The sequence below is a fragment of the Cottoperca gobio genome, chromosome 10 (assembly GCF_900634415.1).
Source record: "Cottoperca gobio chromosome 10, fCotGob3.1, whole genome shotgun sequence".
NCBI classification, from domain to species: Eukaryota; Metazoa; Chordata; class Actinopteri; order Perciformes; family Bovichtidae; genus Cottoperca; species Cottoperca gobio.
This window is the reverse complement of record NC_041364.1, coordinates 4,885,073-4,904,464: the sequence shown is the minus strand read 5'-3', so window position 1 is coordinate 4,904,464 and position 19,392 is coordinate 4,885,073. Positions and strand designations below refer to the sequence as shown.

The 19,392-nt window shown below is 39.8% G+C and overlaps 4 protein-coding genes across 6 annotated transcripts; 1 reads left to right on the top strand and 3 right to left on the bottom strand.

Moving 5' to 3' along the window:
* Positions 1-463: 463 nt before the first annotated feature.
* Positions 464-5,760, bottom strand: LOC115014978 (eukaryotic translation initiation factor 4E-1A-like). Its single transcript, XM_029442144.1, is given in 8 exon segments — positions 464-1,620; positions 2,006-2,145; positions 2,407-2,520; positions 3,734-3,797; positions 4,181-4,276; positions 4,465-4,568; positions 5,648-5,731; positions 5,734-5,760. Coding segments are annotated over 8 exon segments (744 nt in total). The 3' UTR covers positions 464-1,505.
* Positions 5,761-6,976: 1,216 nt separating this feature from the next.
* On the bottom strand, positions 6,977-11,358 carry LOC115014977 (alcohol dehydrogenase class-3-like). Its single transcript, XM_029442143.1, is given in 10 exon segments — positions 6,977-7,186; positions 7,320-7,458; positions 8,722-8,857; positions 9,037-9,297; positions 9,672-9,794; positions 9,796-9,892; positions 10,166-10,253; positions 10,343-10,484; positions 10,680-10,781; positions 11,256-11,358. Coding segments are annotated over 10 exon segments (1,131 nt in total). The 5' UTR covers positions 11,274-11,358; the 3' UTR covers positions 6,977-7,161.
* Positions 11,359-12,193: 835 nt separating this feature from the next.
* gar1 (GAR1 homolog, ribonucleoprotein) lies at positions 12,194-16,383 on the bottom strand. The gene is made up of 7 exons (XM_029442145.1): positions 16,246-16,383; positions 14,209-14,422; positions 13,506-13,660; positions 13,325-13,384; positions 13,096-13,219; positions 12,788-12,934; positions 12,194-12,701 (listed from the first exon to the last, which is right to left on the bottom strand). Exons 2-7 carry the CDS (start codon positions 14,405-14,407, stop codon positions 12,691-12,693), a joined length of 696 nt encoding a protein of 231 aa, XP_029298005.1. The 5' UTR covers positions 14,408-14,422; positions 16,246-16,383; the 3' UTR covers positions 12,194-12,690.
* Positions 14,841-19,171, top strand: LOC115014975 (alcohol dehydrogenase class-3-like). Of its 3 annotated transcripts, none has more exons than XM_029442139.1 (10): positions 14,841-14,942; positions 15,061-15,107; positions 15,314-15,415; positions 15,784-15,928; positions 16,015-16,102; positions 16,194-16,413; positions 16,756-17,016; positions 17,406-17,538; positions 17,876-18,014; positions 18,299-19,171. In XM_029442139.1, the coding sequence occupies exons 2-10, from the start codon at positions 15,093-15,095 to the stop codon at positions 18,369-18,371; spliced, it is 1,176 nt and encodes a 391-aa protein (XP_029297999.1). In that variant the 5' UTR covers positions 14,841-14,942; positions 15,061-15,092; the 3' UTR covers positions 18,372-19,171. The 3 variants fall into 3 exon arrangements, with proteins under 3 accessions (XP_029297999.1, XP_029298000.1, XP_029298002.1); XM_029442140.1 differs by having other exon boundaries at positions 14,875-14,930; XM_029442142.1 differs by lacking the exons at positions 14,841-14,942; positions 15,061-15,107 and having other exon boundaries at positions 15,373-15,510.
* The last annotated feature ends 221 nt before the right edge of the window (positions 19,172-19,392 follow it).

The window sequence follows — 19,392 nt, the reverse complement described above, 5'->3', positions numbered from 1 at the left end:
GTGTGTGGGGGGGGGGACGACGACTTTATGATCATCTTTTCAAACAGCGTCAAGAAAACATGCGATTAATGCAGACCATGGCAACCGTGCATCACTCAACATGAGTTAAGGGGGAGTGTTAAAAGAGTGACGGAGAGTGACTTACAGATGCCGTTACATATTATAAATTGCTGAGCAGTCTGTTATTAGCACACACACACACACACACACACACACACACACACAGCGTTCAGGTGTCGTGTGTTCAGCTTTCAGTCATTTCTGTCTGCTTGTTAATGCCAATGACTGAAATATCCTGAAGCAGATTAGATTACTCAGTTGTGTATGTATACAAGATGATTAAATACTATTCCAAATTAGGTTCCCAAAATTGCATTATAGGACATTCAGAACAGACAATTAGCTTTCCATTACTCATTAAAAATGACCAGTTCATAATTATAACACCTTGTTTTAACAGAACTCGCTTCACTGTACATGTTTATTTACATCACTCCTTTGTACATTTACTGCTGAGAAATATGGGACAGGGTGTAACATCCAAGGCACAGTTCAATCCCTCCAAAACATGACATTTGCACTTATGCCACATACAAAATAAAATCTGGAGTGGAAATAAATATACTATGTAAACGTCATCAACGCAGTAGCTAACTGAACATTGCACACTGTACTGGCCTGTGCACTTACAAGAAAATAAAACATACCCAACAATATGTATATTTGGAAAATATCCTCATTAAAGACATACTGAGATACAAAATGCTGTTTATCACTGACATCCTTCTGTGCTCTGGAACATTTGTGTATAAGAGAAGAAGTATATAAAGAGCTCAGGTATGAATGTCTCACATATCAAGTGATGAATCTGCTCAAATTTGGTTTGACATGTTTACCTTTCGAGTGGTAAACAAGTCAACTCGACTCTTTATGAAACACCATGAGTATCTTTATACATGTTCCCTGCTCTTCACAATTGTTGACATCTAAATTGCAACTCCTCCCATGACACATATTGCACAAGATGCTTGCCAAGAAACCAAACAGTACAAACTAATATCTCCTATTATCAACATCAGCATAAAGTGACTTTTAAATAAATTTGTCAAACTGAAAGACTGCACAGTACTAAAAGAGCTACAGTTTGTACTTAAGTAGAACTTTTTTATGCCTTTAATATCAAGTAAATGACACTAAAGGGAGGATAAATTAAATTAATTCTCTCCAAATATTCAATTGCATCTGGGCATCAAAACATTTTTTACTCATCTTCAGCCCACCACCACAAAAACAACAACCTTCACACGGTAGTGCTACATTTTAACTGCACAGACTCAACATAAACAAAATCTTTGCTAAAGTGGCAACATATAGGAAAACAGAAAATAAGCAATTGTATATCCACTTCAAATGTTTGTTTAGTTTGCAAACATTTCCGTTACATTCATGGAAACTCTATGGTGGCAACAGAAAAGGGGATGGTTGATGATTCTGGTTAACAGTTCTCAAGCAACAAACTTGTTCTTGGTTGTGGAGCCGCTCTTTGTGGCCGTGTCTGCATGAGACTGGTACCCGATGATCACCTTTGGTGGAACGCCTAATCTGTCTTTATACACACGCCTAAAAAAGAAGAAGCACAAAAAAACACCACATATTAGAAAATATACACAAAAACATTTCTATAATATACATATTCCTTGCTAATGTCAATGTGACTGTACCCTGGTGTGGAAAACTATACTTTGCTGAGGCTGGCCAAATGATGCTGCATCATTAACATATTTGGTCCCAGAGGGATTTCTTTCCACAGGTCTGAAAAGCTGATGCATGATACTGGGGGTTTCCTGTCCACCATCTACCACTGCACTAGTGAGTAAACTAATGGGGTTAGAATACTTGCCAAGTCTACAGATGATATTCGCTTTACTAAGACTGAATGAATTGTTGATTTTCTCTTTGACATCTTAAAGATTTGTCATCAATTAGTGCAGCATTTTAAGGTCACCCTATGTGTGTGATGGCATCTTTGTTTTCGTAGTCTGTGGTCCATATTGCCATTTTATCTCCTTTGGCTCGGACGTTGATGACGGCTCCGCACACATCGTCACTGTGGTCATCAAACGCTTCACCCACAAGACACAAGAGCTGAAGGGGAGAAAAATACATTTGTTTCCAAATGTAAATCAGACATTTTGACTTTTCACAGTAGAAAATACACATTACTAATAACATTAACGAGGGCTCCGTTCTATACTATTGTCTATACCTGAACACAGCAACAAAATGAAATTCAGTAGACATTCATTATTTGTTTTACAAACTGTGTTTCTCCAGCTGAAATGTGACAAAATGTCTTTTACAGATACAACTAATAAACTAACTAATACTCGGCAGGACTGAACGTACCGTCTCCAACCAGAACCGATCCAGGTCTGCTCTACGCTGCTGCTTGGACAGAGTTATCAGCCAGCGGCCACCTCGTCGGTTGCGTCCGTCCTCCCACATGGGCTCAATCCCATCCTGCATCCACATAGAGGTCAAAGCTCACAACACTGTAAATATCACAATGCAACTACATCTTAAGAGGGGCAACCATCAATGATGTGCTAAAGTCAAAAGAAGCACCGGATAAAGTTATTCACCAAGATCAGTGTGCTCCGCTAAGTCGGGTGTGATGAATTAGGAAGTGTGAACACCTAACTTGTTTGGTTTGCATTTAGCACTCTGTGGCTAATTTATCAGTTACGCTGCCAATAACACGATGTGCCAAACAAACATAGCGACACTTCCTGATAGAGTGGGCTCCGTCAGGATACTTCTAGGCTAACTTTGGACAGTCTGTGTTGAGAATGAATCACAGACCCCGAGTCAGGCAATATGTACAAAATGCTGATTGTAAGAATCAAAATAAAAAGACTGAGATCCTCTGCATCAGAGTTATGAGTGTGCCAGCGCCTCAATAGAATAATAAGTGTTTGTTTTCTTTAGTTTTTTGAGAACAGCCTAGATGTACTCTTGTATGATTTCAAAAGCTGAACTAAACAACACGATGCATCTACTAATCATCAACCTTTGATAACCATGCCAGCATGTACAGGCAATCATTTTCCAACACCATATTGCGGCAATTCCTCATTAACAATTAGTAAAATTAGTAAGTAGCAACAACCCTCATCTGAGCCAATAATCCCCCCCCCCCCCCCCCACACACACACACACACACACAATGGGTTTGTACAAGATGCCACTTTCCTGTTTCTCACTAATGTTCCAACATTACTTAAAACAGATGAGATTCAGTCTTGACTGATGCTCATAACAAACTCTTTTATTCACAAGCTCTTTGTGGCCACCAGAACAAGACAAAGTGCTATTAACTGGAATACGCTGTTGATTCCCACCAGCTGATGAATGGGTACATGCATCACTGATGATGAAGGGTCGCAAGTCAGCAAAACTCAAATAAATGAATTACCCATCAGGCTATGCGACTTCATGTTTAATACTCTCTTGGTTCCTTTGCAAGTGCGTGCTCTAAATAGACCAGAATTACAATATACCAAAAGAAAATTGCTCTTCTTTTTGGTTCTGAACAAGTGCACCTGAACTACATCCCTAGATACAAACTGACGCTGTAACCCTTTCCAGTTACCTTGAATAAACTCAAATATATCCTTAACAATGGAAGCAAAAACAATTCAGTTTTGAGTAGGTATATAAAAAGCACTCTGACCTTAAACAGAGAGTAGTCACAGCCAGACATCAAGTTACTTGATAGCTGAATGTGATTGTATAATCTGGAAAGAAGGAGGATATTTAATGTTCAGAAAACAGAAAACCTTTGGTCAGAGCCGAAAACATGGTGCAGTAAACTTCTCTCATTACCAACAACTGATCAAATGATTACAGAATATAAACTGGCACAGATGTTAAGGGTACAGCAAAATCAAAAAACTAAGTTATTTCCAAAACATTACATTGCTTTTTAGTGGAGGGACATGGGTAACTAAATTAAGATGATTAATATTGTCTCCAATATCAGCCAATCCAGGATAGTACATTTAATTTCCCTCTCCAAAATAGTGGAACCAAATTTGCAACACATTTTATTATGAATACGCCTGATTATGTGCAATTCTACAGCTTTTAGTGCAGTCATTAAAAGCAAAAATATACTCACGCCCAGAAGTCTTCCACCGTGTCAAATTTTGAGATGAGACGAAGGTTGGCTTGCCAGGTTTTGCTTTTGTCGTTCTTGAAAAACCAAAGAGCCCATCTGCAAATCAAATGAGAGTTACTACAGACAACCTGCATGTCTATCTTTCATCAGTGTTGTTGCTCATTAACAATTTGTTTCACTGGAAGATGTTCACACATTTCCTAAAAAAAAACCCTCAATATTGAGGAGAGATAAAGCTGCTTGACGCTGTTGTGAAAAAGGGAGAAGAGAGCTGTGGGTCTTACTTGTTTTGTAATGGATGCTTGATGTAGGACTCAGGACTCAGAATCTTTTGAATGGTTGTTTCACATGTTTCATTTCCAGGATTACCAGGGACTGAAGTTGACAACTAGGAAACAAAAAATAATAAAGTTATTCAAAAATACTTTCAAACAAATGTCTAAATGTTGAGGGTTATTTGAACGGTCATGTTTCTCATGTGTAATCTGTGATGAAAGTTACCGGTACTGTTACACCGTCTGTAATTAGCCACCATCTTTTATTTTATTTTATTATTGTTATGGTCATAGCTGTGATACTTTAAGAGTGTGTAAGGGATGTGCATGAAAGTAGATTGTAGACTATGAACATTTTTATTTAGAGGACAAGTAGGTAGTTTAGTATTATTACTATTATAGCTTCTCTGTTTTACCTTGATTCCTTCACTGCTGCTGTGTATTTTCAATCACATCAGACCAAATTAAATGTATTCTTTAAATAATAAAGTGACATTTAAATTGATAATGTCTATCAGATTAATATTAAACTATTTAACCAGTCTCATGCCTGCTTTTGAATTGATGGTTTTGGCAACTAACGTCCTGCACAAAATTAAATTAATTTATTGTATTTGACATATAATTCCTCCAACGACCTTAGAAGCAAGACTTAAGTTCATAATACTTAAATACAAATCAAACCAAACTTTATTCATTTACTTTTACCTGTAGAGTGGAAACCGTCTTCACAAAAGGTAGCATTTCTTGCTAGTTTTAGGTCGTATATTAGGCGTTCCGGGGATCTTCCCAACCCCTAAATTATAGCTATAATTGAGCTAAAATGTTTTCTTATTCAAACATTTGTTCATATTTCCCGGTTCTAACGGTTAGCTGGCTGTCTGTCGAAGTTTCTGACGGTTGACTGGGTAACGGTAGCGTCGCGTGCGTGCGTTGTTGTGATAAATACAAACGGACGTTAGCGTCGGTTTTAATCTACAGTGCTGCTAATTGAATGTCGTTTGGCTAGCAAGTTATGTTACCCGTCGAAAGTTAACGTTATTAACAGGAAGTTTAAGGAATTACAGAGGCTGACGGTCTCAAAACCGTCGTTGTCTGTTATCATTGGGGTTTCAACCGTGGAAAAGTGTAGCTTGAGGAGTTGAAGCCCAAACGGAGTGAGTTTACTACCAGTGTGTTGCATTACACTCACCACCAGAGCGGTCGCCATCTTCTGGAATTCACACACTTTTTTGGCGTGTGTTAAAATAGCTGATTGGGTCAGAGCATCTTTGATTGGACCATCTGGTACTCTACATGACGCATGCGCAACAAGATACACACAAGTACACGTTGATTCCATAGACTGGATAAAGGTTGATCCAGCCTGTGTAGCTGAGGGACACAATCTGATAATATGCATAATGTATAGATTGTAAACAATCCTAAATGTATCTTAATTAGCAGTGATTACTTGTCCTTGAAGTAATAAGAACAGATCGGATAAATTAAACCATTTTAGTGGAAACTAAAAGTAATAGTATATTACCTGTGACCATCATCCTGAAGTTTCTGTTGTTTACAAATTATTTACAAAGCATGTAAGGCAAGAGATGATCAATACAAATCCAGGCATGCAGCACAATAAAACTGAGGGACGATGCAAGTGTTTCCAGAGTGAGAGAATTGTGAGCTTTTTGCAGTCTAACTCAATCATTCGTCTTTTAGCAATACTTGGTGATGTCAATGTGTGATACCTGCAATGCCAGGAGATCAGGTCTATTTATATAGAACGTGATAATGATCAGTCTAAAAAAAGGTAATCTGCGTATACATGAAGCATCCCCTGAAACAGCCAAGTCACTTCTTTAAATGGCAAAACCTAAAAAGGCACAACAATTAGACGATTAAGATTCAAAAGTCCACTATGGCAGTAAATGTGAGCAAGACTCATTAAGACTTTGTGTAAGTGCTTGTCTTTGATTGCAGATACTTTGTTATGTACCATGTAGGAGGCCAGCTATGAGTGCAGCCAGCATAAAGAAACATTCGCAAATTAGCATAAACATCTTACCTCTATTCTACAGTGTGCAGGAGGTTAACTCATGAACAGCAAATACTTCCGATCGAGTGATTACATCTATAACTTATCATCTTTTACTCAGGATGAAGCTTGTGATCCTATCAGGCTGTGTTCTGCTATCTCAAAGACTGATGACCTTACCAGAAGTCTATAAATATATACTGTATTTACATATTGAAGATATTTTAACTAACATTTGGTGTTTTTTTAAATAATACCTTGTGTAAAACCTTCTGTATATATCGTATTGCAATATTTAGTGTGTGCAAAGGGTTTTCTGGATAAATTGTGCTGCATAATAAGTATTAAGTATGAATGCGGTACTTTATACTGTAACCTTCAGGTAATGGGATTAAATACTGTTTTCATGCTATGAACTCTTCAGTGACCCAAAGACCCTTTATGTATAAATGTTTCCTCTCAGCAAATGAGAAACCAAAAGGAAAAGTAGAGAATCAATTATTTTTCAAAAATGTTTAATGACACTTATTTCAAACATGCATTCTGCTGTTAATACAAATTGTGTTCTAACACTGAAACTTGTGTCTTTAAAACAAGTGCAGAAAAATACATTAAGTGCTTCAACTATGGAAGGAGATAAGCGTTTAAAGGCCGATGTGAACGATGTCGATGTTTCAGGCACTTCAGAAAGTCAGCACAGTGCGGATACTGCAATGAGAACAAACACATAATTAGGTTAGGATATTAAAAAGCTCTGAACAACAAAGAAAAAGTGAAAGAGCTGCACAAACAAAGGCAACTAGATGATTATCCACCGAGTGCATAAATGAACTGTTCTCACCTCTTCCCAGCATGCATGAGGTCAAATCCCTCATTGATTTTCTCGAAGGGCAGGGTATGAGTCACAAACTCATCCACCTTCAGCTTTTTATTCATGTAGTCTTCCACCAATTTAGGAACGCTCTCCACACTCTTCCATCCTGGGGGTGAATATTAAAACCTGTTTAATAACTCAAATTTTAATTGAAACTAAACTGCATATAACTTCAGCTCAAGTTTAAACTCATCTTGAATCATAAACTTTTACGTGGAGATTAAAAAAGCCTAATGGTTAAAACATTTTCACAACCCAGCTGGATAAAAACAAAATGGAGATCACCTCCATCGCCTTGAGAAAAATTCAAGTTAACTGTGAGACAAGTGGTCTCGGACTGTTATTGACTAGCTGAGATAAATATCTGGAGAGATGGAGTTGAACATCACCCAAAGAAAACTCAATAAACAGCGGAAACTTCAGCCTCAGCGAGATAAGAACCGTCAACTTTGTTCTCTGGAATCAGTGGCGAAATCTAAAGAGGCTGCTGAGCTGGTAGAGATCTTCCAATGGGCTGTGGGGACAGAAACACTCCGACTCCAGCAGCCTCTTCAACCCCTGAGGATACTGTCTCGGCAGCTGTAATCGAGGCTGAAAGCTCAGCTGCTTAAGAAACAGTCCGACCTCACAGACATCCTTCAGGCCTCTGAAGAGTACAAAGAGGTCACCAAGCTGGAGTGGGATCAGTCTCTGGAGCATCATGGGACACTGCAGGATTCATTTGACCAGTTCCAAGCGAAGGCGAAGTTTAAAGCCGATCCGTCAAGTTAGCAGCTGAAGGAGAGGCAGCAGGAGATTGATGAACTGAAGGCTGATTTGGGCAACAGCAGCACAAGCACTCTGCTCTCCCAGTTAAGAGAAAACAAAGAGTACATCAAAAGAACTTGTTGAAATGGTGTCGCAGAATACACAGCTGGCAGTAGTAACACCAAGAAGGGTGGAAGCAACAGGAGAGAGAGAGAGACTGGCTGCCACCAGCTTGTGGTCTTGCAGCCAGACCAGGTGAGCTGATGACCCGACTCCGCCCCCTACGCTCCTGGAGAGAGAGGCCTCCTCAGAGAGGTTCATGCAGCAACATTCTCTAACATGTCTCTTAATGTTCTGTTATGAGAAGTCAACTACAGATGCACCAAACGTTCTCAACCATCAGCTCTTACCCAGGTGTGCCGAGCGAAGACTCCCACTCGACTGTTTATTATTAGCATGGGTAACGCCCCCCCCTAAATACTATATAAAAGGCAGATGTTGTACCAAGTGCAAATATACTCTGGCACAGGCCCAAGATTTGGAGCAATGTCACCAAAGAAAGTTGTAAAAAAGTTGTAACTGCAGCCGAACTACATTATGCTCATTATAACAAGTCAGTCACCTCCAAAGGCAGTGCCCTTCCACACTCGGCCTGTCACCAGCTGGAACGGCCTGGTCGAGATCTCCTGTCCAGCTCCAGCTACGCCGATGATGATGCTCTCCCCCCATCCTTTATGGCATGCCTCCAGAGCAGCTCTCTGAAATAATAAAATGGCATTTATTTTCTGGTTTCTATGAATTGCAAACTCATAAAAACGTGTAGCTGCTTGTGCCGCCTGTTGAGTAAACACTTTGCATATCTGCACTGGCTCTCACTGTACATCTACTAACCATATTTGAATTACTGCATGTTTTTTCACAATACAAAGTGTCTCACCATGATTTGCACATTTCCAATGCACTCAAAAGAATAGTCCACTCCCCCGTCAGTCATCTCCACCAGAACCTCCTGGACGGGCTTGCTGTTGTCTTTGGGGTTCACAAACTCAGTGGCTCCAAACTCCTTGGCTTTCTCAAACTTTGCAGGGTTGATGTCCACACCAATGATCCTGGTCGCCCCAGCAACCTTACAGCCCATAATAACAGCCAAGCCGACAGCTCCGAGGCCAAATATAGCACATGTGGAACCAGGCTCGACCTGAGCGTGCATGAGGAAGAATAGCAATGTGAGAATTCAAGGATTACTGAATAATTTTGCATCGAATGTACTCGGAAGCTAATGTCCTTGTGAGATTTTAGTTTTTGGGAGTTGTATCTTCCTGATTGTTTGTACTTAATGTAAAAAGCGTCAGCTGCATTAAGTGTAATGTAATGTAATCTGTAGGAGTGCATTTTAAAAGTAGTTTCTAGTAATTTTGGGGTCAAAACATATTTAAAAAAAACAACTTAGAATCACATCAAACCTGCATGATTTGTAAGGGTTAACCATTTAGTGGTGAATAATACTACTGTACAATACTATGCATGTACTGCACTGTATACACTCATGTACCTACAGCCTGTGTCACCCACCTTGGCAGTGTTAAGCGCAGCACCGTAACCTGTAGAAATGCCACATCCTAGAAGGCACACTTTATCCAGTGGAGCCTTGTCGTTCACCTTGGCCAGAGAGATGTCGGCCACCACAGTGTACTCCGGAGAAGGTGCTGGTCCCCATGAAGTGAAACACTTGCTTTCCCTTGCAAGTGAAGCGGGAGGTCATGTCGGGGAGCAGGCCCTGGCCCTGGGATACTCTGCAGGGTAAAGATGATTTATTTTCATGCATGTGTGATGAAACTCAAATCGCTCTGGGGGGGGGGGGCTCCTGAGGCTGTGAGATCAACTACTGAGGTTGCAAGTTCTGCTACAAAAGAAATACTTTTTTTTAAATGTCAGTTTTATCGCTAAAAACAGACAGACAGTCTTTACCGGGTGAGCTACCGGGGAGCCCATTGCGGACTCATCTTTTACATGTTCGTCTGTCCAACATCTTAGCTTTAGTAAATATCTTTGCGTTACAGCATTACCTTATTTTCTGGCACAGGTTGGTCTTAGGATTTTTGCAGAATTTGCATTCACCACACTGTGGCACATACAACGGGACGACGGTATCACCTTGGTTGAAAGAGAATTGTGAATAATTAGAAATCAGACTAAACATACATATACAACACATTTCAATATCATGTCTCGCAGCTCCATACCCGGCTTGAATTTGGTGACGCCCTCACCAACGCTCTCAACTGTTCCGGCCCCCTCGTGACCCAAGATGACAGGGAAAAGTCCCTCGGGGTCACTGCCACTCAGAGTGTAGGCATCTGTATGACACACCCCTGTAGCGAAGATCTGATAGGCACAGTGTCATTTAAAGTTCGTGTCAGACACAGCTGCTGAATGCAAGAGTGGAATATAAAAGATAGGCCTGATATTAACGACATATAACCTGGAAATTATTCTCCTGCCTCATGCTGGTAAGACAGGTCCCTAAAAAAAAGAATACATAAGCTACATCAGTTGCATTCATGCCACGGTTTGGTTTACCTTGATGCGAACTTCATGGGCCTTTGGTGGGGCTACCTCCACCTCCTCAATGGAAAGAGGCTTGCCAGATTCCCAGGCAACAGCTGCCTTGCACTTGATGACCTGAAGATAAAGAACAGCACGTTTTGGTTGACGTTTCCAGGCTTTATAGTGCGTGTGACAGGTCGAGCTAGTTGCACAGTGGACTTTGAATTGTATTTAGGCTTATGCAAAGCCAACCCAGAGCTTCAGAAGTTCACTGTTGGGGTGACGTTCTGCTTTAAAAACACTTTTAACCCCTTTTTCCGTCACTTCAGATTTTGGATGTCTAAAGGAGATTTATTAGTCAGCAAAACTACTTTTGCACGGACATAGCGTTGCAGGAACTTGCAGCATACCAGTTGTGACTGACCAAAGATCCAACCAAAGTAGTGTTCGTTGTATATGTTCATTCAACGTATGCAATGCGTTCACACGAGCTGAAAGTATCTTACTTCTGTATGATACAAGTGCAATTGGTGGAAGCGTTACGACACATACATAAGGAAATAATGCATTTAAAATCTGCATTGTGCATTTTGTAGGAAATGTACTTACTTTCCCAGCTGTCTCCATGTTCGTTCCTTCAGCTCGAGAGGGAGGGGCGGTGTGCGGCCGTAAAGGAGTTAACCTCCGGACCAATCAGAAGCGAGAACGTTTGAATGCGTAAGAATGACGCAGGCCAGGAAAAATAAAATCTTATTTCTCACCATGTGAGATGTCAGAAGCTAAAATTTACTCAAGAGATGTCGTCTGATTCTTAAGATTAATTATTATAATTATTTCTTTATTAATTGACTGATTGTGCATTATATTAATCCCAAAATGTATGTACATATAATTCCTTGTTTGCATCACGTGAGGCCCAGACCAGAGAATGCAAGTTGTTATAATCAGCTTGTAAACAAGTCCAAATATATATATTTTTATTTTCGTTTAGCACATACAAACCAAGTGACAGCTCAATCTTGGCAATAGTGACGAATTAAGACAGAGCTGAACTAAACACCTGTATTTTAGTCATTTGTGACCGCACACTATTTAAAAATAAGTCAAATAAGCATCAATTTGTAAATTTCAATTATCTCGATAATTAAATATTGTATTTTCCCAAATGTCCAGTAAAAAAAAAGAAAACTAGTTCTCCCTCAATTAAATGTATTACACCTATGAATATGCAAATACTCTTCACCTCAAAAAGCTTAACCACTGGAACAAGATAGCTCAGAATTCAATGAAACATCAATTAGTATAATGTGCACTGCAGGTTTCAAGTTTTCACTTCACACCTCTGCATGTTGAATCACTTCTAGCAACTGAACGTCAGCCCTTCAGCAGATTTGTGTGAAACCTTGTGGTGTCAGTGTGTAGTTCTGCAGAGTAATGGTCAAAACTAAAAGTGAATTAACGATAAGCAAACCACACTCTGAATACAATGTTTCCCCTACTCGCCACCTTAGGGTGGTACTTGGCATTCGACATTAAAATAAACACAGTTACAAAGCATGTTTTAATCAAGGCCTTTAACAAAAATGTGACAACATTCTGCTTAAGATTTTACAAATGATGGGTATCAAAACGTTTTCAACTAACAGCATGTAAAGTTTTCCGACACATTTTCTCATATCTGAGGAAATTAATACATTTGTAAATGTATCTTTTGAAATCTTGCATCTCGTACGTCCGTCATTACAGGATCAGCACAGAATAATGATACGCCTGGACACAAAGGGAGCCCCGTATCTCTCATCTCATAGCCTTGTTATGTTACACACAAGCATACATATGAACCTTTTAAATAAAAAGAATCCATCACATATTCAAAACCAGTAATAAAAATAATGTATAAAATGAAGAGAAAAAATCCATTCAAGTTCTACAAATAGAGGCAATGTCCATATCGTGAGTCCAACAGTCACGGGCAGAGAATGCAGCCTTTTTGCTTGTGCAGCACAAGACAGGGACGACACCATCACACCAGATCACCGTCAGATCATCTTGAGCCTACAAGTAAACAACAACAAAAAGCTGTTACCTTCACACCGGGGGAAAAACAATATCATTTGTAGAACTTTGTAAAAAAGACAAACCTCTGAATCCACGTCCTCCTCCACCCCCTCTTCCTCTGAAGCCACCTCTGTCTCCTCCACCTCTTCCACCTCCAAATCCTCCACCACCTCTAAATCCTCCACCACGGCCGCCTCCGAAACTTCCACCACGGCCGCCTCGGAAACCACCTGAAACAAAAAAGGCACAAAGAAAACACTTAAATCCCAAATAACTACGACTGACGGATCATTTCAGCACAAGTGCCCAAGAGGGGATAAACATGAGCTATGCATTCATCAACAATAGGAGACAAAAAGGATTAAAATTAGACAACGTTTCGATGCCCCACCTCCACGACCTCCGCCTCTTGCTCCACCTCTACCCCCTCGGCCTCCTCTAGGCGGACCCTTCTCTCCGGGCGGCCTGGGGAGGAATCTCTGCAGCGGGAGGAGCTTCATTGGATCTATATAAAACTAAAAGAGACGTGTAAATCACATACAGTGTAATACACAGAGGCATTGAAATGATTTTTTTAATATCCAAATGCACTACTTTAAAATGTTAAATGTCTTTTGTACCTTCTGCATTTTCTTAAATGAAGAGGCCTTCATGTTGTCAGAAAGTTTGACTGAAAAATACTGCAAGGGTAGGTTAAGGAAACAACAGGATTTTGAGCAGCAACAATAATATGTAATCCCCAGAGGTTGACCTTTCCTCTTTTACACCACAAGTTGTTTCAGAGATCAACAGAAAGGATACAAAGTCCCGGAGCTGGCCGAATATCTCATCCACCTTCCCGATCTGCTCCTTGTTTTCCAAGTAAACTGGGGCGTTGAAGTAAGGAACTTTGTTTTCCTCCGTCGTACACTTGCAAACTATGTCATCTTCACATGGATGCACAAACTCTCCCACACCTGCAGAGTGGAAACACAATGAAGGTCATTCAGTAGGGTATAACGTGTTCTAGCATCACAGCAAAGGCCCAGTTCCAATCTCCATCCTCTGGCTGACTAAATGAGCCCACAAGGTTTCCATAAATTCACAAGTCAGCAGAATATAAATAACCCATAATTCATGCTATTGGGACATTAAAACAAGAGATACCAATGGATTCTTTTTAACACATTTAAAAAAAGAAATCTCAAAAACATAAGAGGAGAAGGCAAAAAGAAGAAAGCTTAATACCCTGTAAGTATAAACACTCATCACTACTCGTTGGTCTTATGATAATAAATAATGTGATTTCACAAGTAGAGATATGAAAGATTACCAAGTTATTTCGAACTTGTTGCAAACTAATTATTGCAACTTTCCTGTAATATCATCATACAAGTCATGTCATTTAAGATCTGTGATGGCTCAGTGTTTACTGCTAAGGATGGATACTAGAGCTAGGCCCAACTCTTACAAGCAGGCAGCTTTTGCAACATATCTTATAGTAGTAGTGGTTTGATGATCTTACCGACGACATATTCTGGAGGACCGTAGTCTTGTTGTCTATTAAATCCACCTCTGCCGCCACCACGTCCTCCTCCAAATCCACCTCCTCCTCCTCTATATCCACCTCCTCCTCCTCTGCCTCCTCCATATCCACCTCCTCCACCTCGGCTAAATCCTCCACCGCCTCTACCTCCTCGTCCACCTCCTCCTCTGAAAGACATGTTTCTTCAAATACTCTGAGAAAAAAAGAAGAGGAAATAAGTCAGAACAAAGAGAAGACAAAATAAAAACACATGTGAACACATGGTTGGTTAAATGGAGCGTAGACGAAACAAAGCGGAGTGTATTCATTGCATTCGACGACCTTAACTCGTGGCTTCAGCAGCAAGGCAAAAGTCCTAGCTAACATGCTAACATGCTAACACAATTCAGTCATTTAAACCACACAATTCATCAGCATTATCCACCACACACTAACACGTTATGTATTAGCTTCACAATATAAACGTTGACAGATCTACAACACTATATACGCACAGTTTAAAGCATAATACTCACAAATGTGATCGGCTAACATGCAGCTATTTACTCCGAGGGACTTCCATGCAGTGACAACACGTGTGACCAAGAGCCGCCGTAAAGGTATTCACAAGTGTCGTGAAGTGTTGTAAAGTCACATCGCTGCCGCACACACATTAAAGGAGCAGGACAATCGTACGGTTGGGTTGGCTCATCAAAACAAACGTGAGAGACACGGTTAGTGTGATTTAAGAGATTATATTGTTGATATAATACGAAACAAAGTTATTTATGTGAGACTAAGTGAACGCATGTGTCAATATTTCAATAATTTGAGTATTTTGTTAAATTGCAGGGAATTTAATTAGTAAACAACATCACCCAACAATGTCAACAACAAATGTAAGTAAATGAAACTTCATCTACAATATACATTTTGTTTTATAAGTGGTATAAAGTACGGTTATTGTTCCTTGGAGCCTGTTCTATTTTGACAACTATGATATTCAACCCATTGTGTGCCTATCATATGTAGACCGGGAGTTCACGCCCAAATAACCGGTTTAAAGATACTGGCAACGAACACATGTATTTTTTTTCTCTCTGAGGTGATTAAATGCAAAGCAGCTGTTGCATGGGAGCGTGGGAAGCCCCTGGTCATTGAGGACGTGGAGGTGGCTCCACCCAAAGTCCATGAAGTCCGCATCAAGGTCAGCTGATCATCCCACATATGTCTGAAAGTGTGCAGGAACAAAGTCTTTAACTATGGTTGTAAATGTGGGCAGAAACTTTCCAGTGTTAACAGGTGTGAAACTTTATCAGAATTAAATTAACTAATGAGAACAAATTTGTCATAATGTTGAATTATCCTCGGTGGCAAATTAAACCAGATGTATGGCTGAGACTCGTGTTACACACATGGTTGTTACTTCTATTTTTTACTATGAGACACAGGCAAACAATGCTGACTGCTTGGTTCCAAATGACTTCCTATTTCTGTTTGTTTTGCGTTTGCATGATATTGCTAAACAACCACGTGCACTTCATTAAACTGTCCGCTCCCTACATGGTTGTACAGATTGTTGCCACGGGCGTGTGCCACACAGACTGGGAATACCTGACTGGAAAAGGGATGAAGTTTAGACCATTCCCATTAGTTCTTGGCCATGAAGCTGCAGGGATAGTAGAGAGTGTCGGTCCGGAAGTCACCAAATTCTCACCGGGTGAGTTATACAGCTCACAACAAAAATGCTGGCGTGACATTGAACTTTGACTGAAGTAGTTTGTTTGCTTTTTGTTGTTTTCACAGGGGACAAAGTTATTCCTCTTTTTCTACCTCAGTGTGGGGAATGTGATCGATGTCAGAGTCCTAAAACAAATCACTGCCGGAAGAACTGGTGATCATTACCACATTTTCACAGACAAACCACGATTGCTATCATGTCCTTTTTAAATACTCATTGGTTCCTTTTTGTGTGTGGCTTTCAGGGCACACACACAAAGGGGTGTAATGGCTGATGGCACAAGCAGGATAACTCACCAGAGCCAGCAGGTGTACCAGTTCCTTGGCGTCAGTTCTTTCTCCCAGTACACTGTGGTTCCAGATACATCACTTGCAAAGATACCAAGTAATGCTCCGCTAGACAAAGTGTGTCTACTCGGCTGCGGCGTCTCCACTGGTTATGGTGCTGCTCTTAATGCAGGCAAGGTAAGAGGAAACAGTGAGATTAACAGGATGTAGTTATTTATTTCCCCCACTAGATGTCAGGAGATAACATGAGCGCCACATAAGTACACTTGGGTGGGTTAAAAATGTATAGAAAATGGTGAAACCTGTTTTAAATAGTGTACAAGCTTAGCACAAGTTCCATTTATATTTCTGATGCTATGTACTGTATGTTTTTATGCTTAAAAGCATAATTGCGTGAAAATAGAATGGGCCGATACAAGGTCTTCAAGAAAAGAAAGAATTAAGTAAAAATATATACTGCATTAAAAAGTCTACAGTGATCTCATCAGATGTCTCTGTTGATTGACTGACTGCATCCAGATTGAAAAAGATTCCTCTTGTGCCGTGTTTGGGCTCGGAGCTGTTGGACTGGCCGCCATCATGGGATGCCAGGCTGCTCAGGCTAAAAGGATCATCGGGGTGGACATCAACCCCGACAAGTTTGAGAAAGCCAAAATGTTCGGAGCCACTGAATGTGTCAACCCCCAAGATTATAGCAAGCCCATCCAGGATGTTCTGGTGGAGATGACAGAGGGAGGGGTGGACTGCGCTCTGGAGTGTGTTGGGAGTCCAGTTATTATGGTGGGTGTACATGTCTACAGGTACAGTAGGAATCCTTTAGGAATCGGCACAGTCACTACAGAGTAGGAATGCAATATGTGCACATAGAATTAATAAGACGCAATTTGTAATTGTGCAATTTCATATTTTGATCATATTCTGTGAATTTATACATATAAATGTGTGTGTGTGTGTGTCTGTATATATAAACATGTGTGTAAATACACACACACATTTATTTATATATATATATATATATATATATATATATATATATATATATATATATATATATATATATATATATATATATATATATATATATATATATATATATATATATATATATATATATATATATATATATATATATATATATATATATAAAAATAATAAAATTGTTGTCCTAGAGCGCTGCGCTCGAGTCTACAAAAGATGCCTGGGGCACCTGCGTCATTGCTGGGTGGTCGGAGACTGAAGCGATGAGCGTCAATGTAGAAAAGATCCTGATGGGACGCACCTTGAAGGGAACTTACTTTGGAGGTGAACTTAATTTAACAGGCCTGTTAGTTCATGCAAGAAAAATGGCCTCCAATGATGCTTTCATTTCATGACTTCAAGAATTATTTGGTCATCTAAACTGTTTTGGATGTCAGTTGATGGCTTCAGCTGTAGTCCCGCACAATCAAAGAGTAAAGACGCAGGTAGTTTATATAATGTATGTACGTATCCAAAGGAGGGTCATTCCTTTCATTCACACGGTGCAAAGAAATCTCAGATTACAGGAAAAGATGGTGATGAAAAGTGCCCTTCTTAGGGGCTCATTAATATCCATATGTTGTGGTTCATGAGGACTCAGTTGTGTTGTCCTCTTCTAAAGACTGGAAGAGTGTGGATGGTGTGTCTAAACTGGTGGAAGACTACATGAACAACAAGCTGAAGCTGGACGAGTTTATCACCAACAACCTCCCGCTGGACCAAATCAATGTGGCCTTTGAACATATGAAGATTGGGAAAGGGTAAGACCTGGTCTATTTATTTTTTATGTTTGCGTCTCCTTGTATTACTCGCATCATTGTGATATAAATGTAATGAAGGTATTATTATATTTTATTGATTGATTGATTGATTGATTGATTGATCTTGGCTTAAAACCAAAAGATCTGCAAATCTTCACATTAGAGAAGATGGATCCAGAGAATGCTTTTTTTTTTCACTGACTCAAAACGATTAATTTATATATTAGATCTGGTGGGATTTCAGACTTCAGTTATCCTAACTTTGTTTCTTCTTTCTTTTCTAGCATCCGTACTGTAATCAGTCTGTGGCCAGAGGAGGCTTCAGATACAGTGGCTACATTGAAGATGAATCAGTGACAGTCAGTGTCCTTGTAAAGATAGTTTGCATACAGCTCTGCAGTGTGTTTGTGAACATCTCAATGCTCCTTTTCTAAAGATATTGACAATAAAACCAGTACCTTGCTTGACTTTGTAGCAAATTGGCCACTAGATGGCAGTCTTATATCATTTAAAAGTCCACGTGTGTGTCCATGAACACCAGATAACTTTTTAAATACTTTTTTTTACCTGCAAGGGATTCTGTATTTGTATTTAGATTAAATTCTGAGTTCTTTTGTTTCTTGTTTAGCACAGACTTGATCAAAAGGGAGAAAAAACTCCACAGAATCTTAGTGTAAAAGGATTCCTAATGTAATTCACACACATATATAAAAAGCATCAACAACAAGACAAATTCTCTGTGCATCTGTCATACTTGGCAGCTGTACAATACTTCTGGTCCTGATATCAATGTGACGTGATAGAATTAAATACCCTTGTATACAAGATGGGGGTAAAAGTCACAGGAAACAAATGGCTGAATTTGTCATCATCCATGAAGAAGTATCTGCTTCATGTGGTCAGGCGTACCAAATTTCGTCCTTGGTAATATTAGATATTGATTTAATGGGGAGAAGGGCTAAAATAACAGTTGTGGGCTGTCAGGACAGAAGACAAAAGGTTGTTTGGGGAATGCCTCTCGGTGCAGAACTGAAATAGCTGTCGAAGGAATTTGTTTTATTGAAGTTCCATTCAGATCAAATGAATACCTTTGGCAGTTCCCTCCGCTTTTCTGTCTTTATTTAAAATGGAAAATAAATTGGTGTTCTTCTTCTTATGTTGGTTTCCTCTGCCTATGTCCTATCAATCACAGATTACACAGTTTAGACCACTCCTCCTCCTCCCAAAGAAAGTTTTTAAAGAAAGCAGAATAATGCAGAGAACGGAGCAGTAGAGGGAGACGAGAGAGGAAGATCAAAAGACAAGAGGACACGTTGTGACAGGTGCTTATGTGACTGGGCATCCTCATCTCAAAATGTGTGACATGCTCACAGATTTA